General features: G+C 37.4%; 1 protein-coding gene across 6 annotated transcripts in view; it reads right to left on the reverse strand.

Moving 5' to 3' along the window:
- Positions 1-9984, reverse strand: part of PACSIN3 (protein kinase C and casein kinase substrate in neurons 3) — a 324322-nt gene that overhangs the window by 87625 nt on the left and 226713 nt on the right. For all 6 annotated transcript variants that reach the window (XM_044082695.1, XM_044082694.1, XM_044082693.1 and 3 more), the window contains exon 7: positions 111-244. In XM_044082695.1, coding sequence (XP_043938630.1) covers positions 111-244 — 134 coding nt within the window. The remainder of the gene's footprint in view (positions 1-110; positions 245-9984) is intronic.

Below are 9984 nucleotides of genomic sequence, written 5' to 3' on the forward strand. Positions count from 1 at the left end.
TAATGAAGGCAATATGCAAGGTCCCCTTCCTCCATACCTGCCCAAAGAACACACAAAAATGAAACACAAGATGGCAGTTACAACCACACCATTTGATCAACATTTCCTACCTTGACTGTTGCTGAGGAGGAGTTGGCTGAGGAACTCCATCTTGTGATGCTGCAATGTTTGTTAGTGTCACACCTTCATTTCTGTTGCTCCTCTCCTTTCGACTAATTGAGTGTTGCACTTCAGGAGACCACTCCTACAATGCAAAAAAAAAAAAAAGACTTAACTTAGGTGTTCTCTTTTGGTAAATGCATGTCATATGAATAATCTGAACCACTTAACTGTAATTTTGACAAAAAATGTACCACTTAAATATTAAGTTCACCATCCATATAAGGTACAATCAGTTCTATAAGGGAAAAAGGTAATGGCTGTAAATAATACAGGACACAAACTGCTACTTAGAAACACAGAATGTTTGGGAAGAAACATTTATAGGTGTAATACAGAAAGTATAATACATGTGAGCCACTTCTAGTGATGGGATAATCCTCAAATGTATGTACATATTCTTTTGTACAAAGCACTGCACTATAACGTGGATAAATCAAAGTCTCTGGATTTTTTTTAGCATTAAATGACTATCAGCACTTAAGTTACAATTACTGGAGGATACAGAGAAGGAAGGACCAGCATGGTGTTGCACAGTCATTGAGTAAGCAGTAGTTTGTTACATGGCAGCATTAATTTCCCTTACAATACCATAAATAGAAAATTATAGCTTCTACAACATGTGCAATGTCAGACTGGAGAGTTCAATAAATTACTTGCCTTTTAGAAGCAACTTTCAACTATTTTTATAAAAACAGATTTAAAACTATAGCAATCATGTGCTTTGACCTCCAGTCACCACTAAAGTGCCTATGAGTACTTCGGCTCAACTCCTCATAGATAACCACTCGAATACATCTCGGGTTAAAACACCTCTGTTTCATGGTAAATGGTCTTCTAGGAAAGCTGGGGCCAAGTATTAAGACAGCAAAATTAACCATCCTTAACAGCAACAGACAGTCAAAGAGTGGCTCCCTGAACTCTGCAGAAGCTCAGACATGTTTGAATCTAACCACTGCAAAGCTGCCTAAAACCACACATCCACTGATGTCACTCAACTCACGTGCAAGGTTATGGTGCAAAGCACATATAGAGTCCCAACCCCTTAACAGTACAGTAACTTAAGGCTTCCACTAGATGGGCAGCACACTGTAGAACTCCCAAAACGAAAGAAAGCTGCTAACAAAACTGCCTTCCACTGCTCTTATAACCAGCATCATAACCAAACTTTACTCTGCAATAGTTAATCAATCACACTATTTATTTATTTATTTTACATTTGTTGACCGGGCTAGTCTAGCTGGATATATGTCCATTTTCAGTAGAGGCCCGGGGAGAAAAGCTCCACATAGAAAACTAACAGATACAGTACATTAAAACATTAATTACAAGAATATTATGAGATGATTACGTGTGTTCCAAGGTAACAAAACATATAAAAAAAAAAATTTTTTTTTTTTTTGCTATGAGAAGAGGGAGAAGGATTTAGAAATTTAAAACAAAAAGCTCACTTGTTTCCTGTAATCATTCTGATTGTTATTCCACATTCTTATTCAGATAATTCTGCAGATGCAGCTATTCAAAAATATGTAAAGCTTAGCTTCTCCCATTACTGTAGCAGGAAATTTTCAGAGTATACAGTGTCATCAGACATATAACGCATTAGAAGCAATGACTATTACCCTCTACCAATAGAGGTTAGGTGTGCGGCACAAAAGTAAATGTCAGTAAAAGGATTACATTCCCAAATGTTTCCAACAAAACAGATAACAGTTAAACACTCAGTCTACTACAGCACTATGGAAATAAACACTGATGCTGCAACATCAGTGCAATACTGGCAAAATAAGATATTCTCAGATAGATACTAGGCATGTGGTCCAAAAGAACATTAAAGAGCCTATCTCAGTTTACTAACTGCTTCAGAGTACTGTCTGGTGAAATGACTTGCTCAGTCACTCTACTGGCAAATAGAGGTTAAGGGACTGAAACCCTGGGACTAGAGAAAGATGCCCGTTAACAGATCATTGTTTTAATACTCTGCACTAAATGTCAGATTAAAAGTAAATGAACAGATGTCTTGAACTAGAGAGGAATCTAGACCAGATCAACTACATGGAAGGCAGCTATGCTCATCTGTATACCACCAATGGGACTAAATGAACTGATCTTTCTTGGACCCTTTTCAGCAATGACACAGGTCACAAGGGCAAGGGTAAATGCCAAATAAATGGACAATTAAGTTAAGCCAATTAAGTATATATAATTTTTTTTTGCAACTTTCTGCTCCCAGTACCTACTGAGCATCATATCCCCTATAAGTCAATCGATCCCTTCTTTCCCATCAGTGGGTGGGAGAGGACCAAAAGGGGTAATTATCCAGGTGTCCATCAGGGGTGATTCAAATGTTTGATTTTTACCCCTGCTCCACACACACACACACACACACACACACACACACACACACACACACACTGCATGGCAACAGGGATGGGTCCGTAATTGGTTGTCTGCTTGCAGAGGGCATTGCCTTTAAGCAGACATAACCACCTATTATAGCATGGGTGGTGGCCTTTGTGGTCTACACCAGAGATATCAACCACCCCATGTGCCTCACGGTGTGTACTGACACCTTTACTCCTCCCCCTCCCTGCATGCCTCCTACAGTGCTGGGACTACTAATCAACTCACCCCAGTCACCCAAGCCACAGTAAGGGCTCCATCCTGCTGCTCCACACAGCTAGGTCAATCAGGCAGCTTATTTTGGTATGTGGGAGGAAACCATAGTACCTGGGAAAAAAATCAAAAAAACAGAGAAAAGATCATTCAGACTATACAGATAATGACTGGAGGTCAAGCTTGAACCCCAAAATCCAGAGCTGCAGAGACCTTACCATTGAGCCACTGTGCTTAAAACTTCCCAAAGAAAGTGCCTAAAGTCAGGACTGAACTTCAGACCCTGGAGATGGGAAGCAGAGGACACTCTCTTGCAGTAATGTCCAAGTGAATCAGTATTCAGGAGACAAGAACTTCTGAAAAAACTGAACACACAATGGACACACCTAACCTCACAGAAGTTTATAAAATAATTGGTTCTTCATGCTAATTCTCCAGATTTTATTAACTTATTTGTTAATCATGTTAAAACACTCTTGCATAAAGTTTTGTTTGCAGAGGCAATATGGGAGATCTGTTGCAGTTAAAAAACATAAGAGTCACAAAGTAGCATTTTTTGACAACTGAACAGTCAGCAGACCTGGAAGCTGAGTCTCCATGGTCTTGCACACCCTTGGTAATATTCAGTGACATGGACTGTCTAAACAAGGACAAATTTAAGAAGAACTTGTTAAATTTACTCCAGTTTATTTTTTTTTCAATAATATTTCTTTGTTTATTTTAAATATACATCATTTCACAAGAGTAAACACAGGTGATATACAATTGGTACAAAAACAATAAATTAAAACATATTTACACTATTTACATGAATGCTTTCATACTTTAAAAGTAAGGCACAAGACAAGAATTGTTTTCTCCAGGGTTAGTACCATCAAGTTAGTAACCTACTATATGATGTTATGATTTTATTTTGTATGTTGTAAATGTCTTCCAAGGTCAATGTTTTATGCAAGTATAATACTGAATATTTGTTCCCAACGTTTCAAAATATTGGGATTTTTGTTTTATTTATTATGTATTTGTGGGCTAATATATGTTTTGTCGCCAAGTTCCTAAAGCTATTCCATGAGATTTTAGATGGGGTCAGCCAGTTGGTAGCTATGTAGAGTTTCATTAATAAAAAAATATTGATGAGAATGATTGCTTGGTTTTAAGATAAGTTGATTGGGGGAATATGTAAAATCAAACTCCCACGTGAGCGTTGATGATTGATATCCCATCTTTTGTAGCTGTACTTTCAGGGAGTTCCAAAGTTTGAATACACATTTACAGCTCTAGAACATATGTAAAAGGTCAGCAGTTTGATCTTTACAATGTGGGCAAAATTGTGAGTTTCTAGGGTTAAATTTATGCAGTCTAAGGCATGTGTAGTAAGCATTATTGTACATCATGAGTTGGGTAAAATTGTAGTTTTTGAACAGATATAGACGTTATTGTTATATTGATTGCTTGTATTTTATGGATTTCTATCAATGGTATTTTTTCTTTCCAATAATTAGATAAGAGTATGTGTTCTTGAAATTTCAGGTCTTTGATCAGTTTGTATGAGCATGTTATGAATTTATTGTGTTGTAAAAGGGCCTGCCAAAGTGAATTGCATTTAATTAAGTCATCTTTATTTATGTTTATATCTTGAAGGTAACAAACACAGTTCTTTGATCTGTCTTAAGATCAACAAGCATGTCTTAGGGAGACCCAATTGGCTTCTTATTTCTTGCGTGGGACAGTTCAAAAATGGATATAAATCTTGAAGCGTTATATTAATTATAAGTGGGAACTTTTTCAGGTCAAGTAACTGGTTATTAATTATCAAGTTGGGGTTTTTGTGAAAGGGTTGTAATATCATCATGGGTTGGAGGAGATTTACTGATTTGAAAAGATTTTGTGTTAATGTTATGGAATTTTTAAAGGATTCCACTAGGTTATATGCTGTGATGTTTTTACTACTTAAGAAAGGTATTGATTTGGGATTTATATTCAGGCTTTCAACATGTTTAAAACCTAATTTTACCCAATGTGGTGACCAGCTATTATCTAGCTTATTGAAATTTGCAATTCTTAAAATTCTATTGGCGTTTATGATTGAGTAGTAATTTTCAAAATTTGGTAGGTCTAATCTACCTTTGTTTTTCGGAGTCATCAGTTTATCATATGAGATTCTACTTTTTTTTGGTTCCCATATAAATTTAGCGAGTTCAGTATATATTTGCTTAAAAATTTCTTGGGTATTAATAGCTGGGAGGACATAAAGATGTATAAAAATCTGGGCAAGATATTCATTTTGATAATCAAGACTTTAGCTAGTGGTGGTAGTTTCAGATTTTTCCATCTCTTTAGGTCAAGTAGGATGTGGTCCCATTTTTGTTTGATATTATTGAGGTAGAAATTTTTGTCATCTGTAAAAAATGTAATTCCTAGATATTTGATCTTTTCTTCATATTTTATTTGACCTATCAGTGGTAGCAGTGAAAAAGGTTTCAGAGTTTTTAAAGGGAAGATGTTAGTTTTTTTAAGGTTTATTTTATACTTTGAAACTGAGGTGAAATCTTCACTAGCAGATAATATTTTTTTGGCGTCTGTGATTGGCGTTGTACAGTATATGTTGAGATCATCAGCAAAGGCTGAAAAGGAGATTTTTGTATTATATATTACTGGTGCATTATGATATATATTTTGTTTGATATTTAAAAATAGGGGTTCTAAATATAAGTTAAACAATAAAGGGGTTAGGGGACACCCTTGTCGAGTGCCATTTCTGATTTGAATTCTATTAGACCATCTTTTATTTATATATAGTGTTGTATAAGGATTGCTGTATAATATTTGTAGGGTTAAAATAAATTCTTGGGGTAAGTTAAAGTAGGGTAAGATATGAAATAAAAATCTTGTGTTGACTATCGAAGGCCTTATGAGCATCTATAATTAGTGCGTATATGTTTTGGTTATTTTGATTAGCATATGAAATTAGGGTATGTAGTGTTAGTGTATTGTCACTGGTTTGCCTAGATAAGAAACCAGATTGTTCACTCGAAATAATTATGTCCGTTATTTTTTTCAGTCTATTAGCCAGAACAGATGTTAGAATTTTGGTATCAATATTGAGCAATGATATGGGTCTATAACTATCCGGATTTTGCAGGTCTGCCTTTTCTTTGGGAGGGTGGCCTAATGGTTAAGGCGTTTGCCTTACAAACACAAGGTGCAGGGTTTGAGTCTCACAAGGGATAATTGGCTAGGCTTAAAATAGCTCGCAATGGCAGTTAGCCTAGTACTAACCTATGATCCTAACCATTTAAGGACATGTTTCAGCTATATGAAAATCGTTTTGGATGCATTAAAGTGTATATCATTAATTTTATTATTTATTATATAGTTTAATACGTGAGATAATATTTGTGCAGTGATAAGGTAGAATGTTTTATAAAACTCTGCTGTAAGGCCATCTGGGCCGGGAGATTTGTATGTTTTCAGTTTTTTGATTGTTGTTATTATTTCATCAGTGGTTATTGGTTCTATTAATTCTTTCCTTTGTTTCGCATCAATTTTCGGGAAATTAAGTTTTTGTAGAAGTCTGCACTATTATCATTTGTAAGTAAATGTTTTTGTTCTCCATAGATTTGAGAGTATATAAATTCGAAAATTTTGATAATATCATCAGTTTTCGTATAGGTCTTATTTTTATACAGTAATTCCGGAATTTGTGAAGGTGTAAATTTACTCCAGTTTCAAAAGTTAACTTGTATAGTGCACTGGGATCAAGTACTTTTTTATTTTGGGGATATGAAAATCACTAAAAATTTCCTAGAATGAAAACTGCTACAGGAAAAGGCTGTTGACAGGAAATAATGAAAAACTTTTCTGTCAGGGTTGTCTGGTTGTACAGGACAGCTTACTAAATGGCACTGTTTCAAGCCTTTTTGACATTTATGTATTAAGTACCTGCTCTTGCAATAAATTCTAACTTGTACTTCCTTTTATTTTTTTTACAGTTTATGTTAGTTTTGCAAGCTGATGAAAACTGACAACTGTGCCACACATTCTCCACTATTTCTGTGGGCTTTATACAGCTCCCAAATAATTAGATGTTCATGGTTTTATAGGCTGCAGGATATGCTTGCAATTAAAACAGCAAACATGGTTTCAGAATGTAGGTGTGCATTCCCTATACCAGTGCATGATGTGACAATCACGTCACACAAGATTGTAATACAGAGCTTCTCAGACTTTTCTGCACAGATCTACCTTCCATTGTGACAAATATAGAATAGTAGGTACAGTCAGTGCTTAAAAAAACATTTTCAGTGTCATGTGGCACCTGTAATGGAAGTCAGGGTGAGCACACACTACTGCCTGAGACGATAATAAAACGTGAAACACTATCACAAGCCACAGTGGTTCAACCTGGCCACCTTTAGGGTGGAGGGGGGGCAAAGTCTATTCCACTACCTGAATAATGAATGGCATTGGTTGAAATTGCTCAGCAAGAGGTTCAATACGAGGGTCGTTGACATCACCTCAGGCCTTTGCCAGCACACCGCCAAAAGGCTAAAGGAACGTAAGACAAGCATGTCTGATCATGAAGTAGCTTCCTGGTCCCACGTATTACAACCTCACTGTCAACTACTGACAGCCTGCCATCTGCTTCAGTGCAGGACAGATTAAATGTGGCTACCACATTGGGGGAAGGGGTTTCCTAGGATGTAAGCATCTCCCATACCCAGTCAAATGGCAAGAGAACACCTACAATAAGGTGAACTCCAGTGTGTATCCTCTTATGTTAATGTGAACATAAGCAGGTGGAAGCACCCAAGACCGAAGCCCCTTCCCAGAACTCCCTCCTCATGACTTGGTGGCTGGGGCTGAGAAAGGATCTTGTGGACTCTAAACACTATGATCTACAGCTTGCCTATGCCTCACGTAGCTCAGTTGTACCATCTGGGACTGAATGCTTTTCTCCCCAAATTCTCCTATTCCTATAAAGGCTCAATGAACCCTGCAGATGACAGCCCAGTAGATCCTTCCATGCCATGTTGCAAAGTTTGAGCACAAGACTTAAAGTAACTGCTTGAGTTCTGTCTAGAGGCATCCTTAATGGTGTGAGAGAACACCCTTATGGATCATGCCCTGATGCTGGCACCAGGTGCGTGCATGTAGGTCATTCAAGTCCTGCACTACCACTGGCAACGTAATATGTCATTACAACTGTACATACCAACATCAGAGATGGAGTCTCTATCCCTTCTGCTGCTTATGAGGTGTCAGATGATCTACAGGTCATTATATCTCAAGACAATGAGTTCCTACCACCCTATTGTCTCCCACTTCTCTATTGAAAAACTGAGGCTCATTAAATTCAATAAGAACTTTTCCGTGGCATTTTCCCCCCGAAGAAGCATGTAGAGTATACATTACATATGCATAAGGAGAAGGAGCCATGGATTACTCCTGCATGCAGCCCACTATCAAGGATGTCTTGTATATTGCCTGGAAACACCTGAATTCTGTTCCTGCAACTCCCAAGGTGTAGGATGTCCTGTACAGACTTCCCAGCTGAAAGGCAAAGATTCTGACTAGGTATAGCATGCATACTACAGCAGAATCTTACATTCTTCCAGATTCAGAATAGGACTCTATGACCACAGCAATTTGCCACCTGACAACAAGTTTAACATTCTGCAAAGGGTAGACAAGACAGGCTCCTCTTCTGCCATGTTGGGGTTTAACTACTTTAACTGTGCAGATTTACTGTCAGCAACAATGGATCAGGCACTGGCAAAGATTACAGCCTTTCCTGAAGCTGGGTGCAAAGATGATCACCATTATTTTGTCTATAGACAGGACAGTACAACCATGCAGCTCACTAATTGTCTATGGCTAAGCCAATAAATTCAAGCATATGCCTGCACAGAGTGGAGTGGTTGAGATTCAAGCCACTTCAGAAATAGTTCAAGCATTCTTGTCCTGTGTGCTGCATTCCAGACTGATGTTTAGTCAGATTAGACTTCTCTGTAATGGTTGACAACCTGAACAGTAAAGCAGGGCCTTGCTTTACTGAAATATCTGTATAATAATTGCAATACACCACCAAAATGAACCATCAAAAGAAAAGGTCAGGGTTTCTTTAAGCGTGCATATTTATTTAGAAAGAGATAAATGACTGATTTTAACTGATGCTTGTATAAATGTGGGGTTTTGTGATTTTTCATTATTCCATTGAAGACAAAAGGCTGAGGTACCAGAATGAATAAATGCACAAAGTGAATATTTGCCCTGGTTTTGTGGTTTTTGGAGTCTCAGGTTCCTTTTTCTTGTGATACCTCTATAAAAAAACACCTTATCTCCCCATTTCAATTTATAGGACCAGGTACTTTGTACAATACATACAAACAAAAAATATTGCACTTAGACTAAGACAACCCTGATGGGAAGGATTAGTGGTGGTGTTACAGGGAGAACTGAACTGATGGCAAGAGAAATAAAGGATCTGAGATGAACATATCTATACTTCTCTCTCCCATATTATATATTCATACATATTGTATATATATATATATATATATATATATATATATATATATATATATATATATATATATATATATATATATATATATATATATATATATATATATATATATATATATATATATATGTACATACAACTGTGTATATATGTGTATATAAGTCCCGCTCACCAGGCTGTACAAGGAGAAGGTCACGGTGAGCTGCCTGTCGGGCGCTAGGATCCGCCACATAACACAAGCACTCCGGTCACTCCAAGGCAAGTAAAAATATGACTCCGTCATTGTCCATGCTGATGTGAATGACCTGAGACATACCTCTCTGGGCTACATGAAAAGAGACAGAGGAACTCTGAGCATGTAGCCCACGCCGGTATGACCCTGACCTTGAGTAGCATCTTACCCTCACCAAGAATGATGCCACAATATGAAGACAAGATTATCAATTTCAACAATCGGCTTAAGTATTGGTGTCATTCAAAGGGGATCCAATGCCTGTCAGCCTGGGATGACATGCTCGACAAGCCACGATGCTTCACTAGGGACGGCTTGCACCTGTCACCCCTGGGCTTTCGGATATTGGCAAAGGCTCTTGCTTCCCCCATAGTGCCTTTTTTAGACAAGGCTCAAAAGACAAACCCACCTCCATAGGTATCATAAGGGATAAGAAACTAAGAGTAATGCT

This window comes from Protopterus annectens, chromosome 9.part0 (assembly GCF_019279795.1).
Source record: "Protopterus annectens isolate FY-2018-M chromosome 9.part0, PAN1.0, whole genome shotgun sequence".
Taxonomy (NCBI): domain Eukaryota; kingdom Metazoa; phylum Chordata; order Ceratodontiformes; family Protopteridae; genus Protopterus; species Protopterus annectens.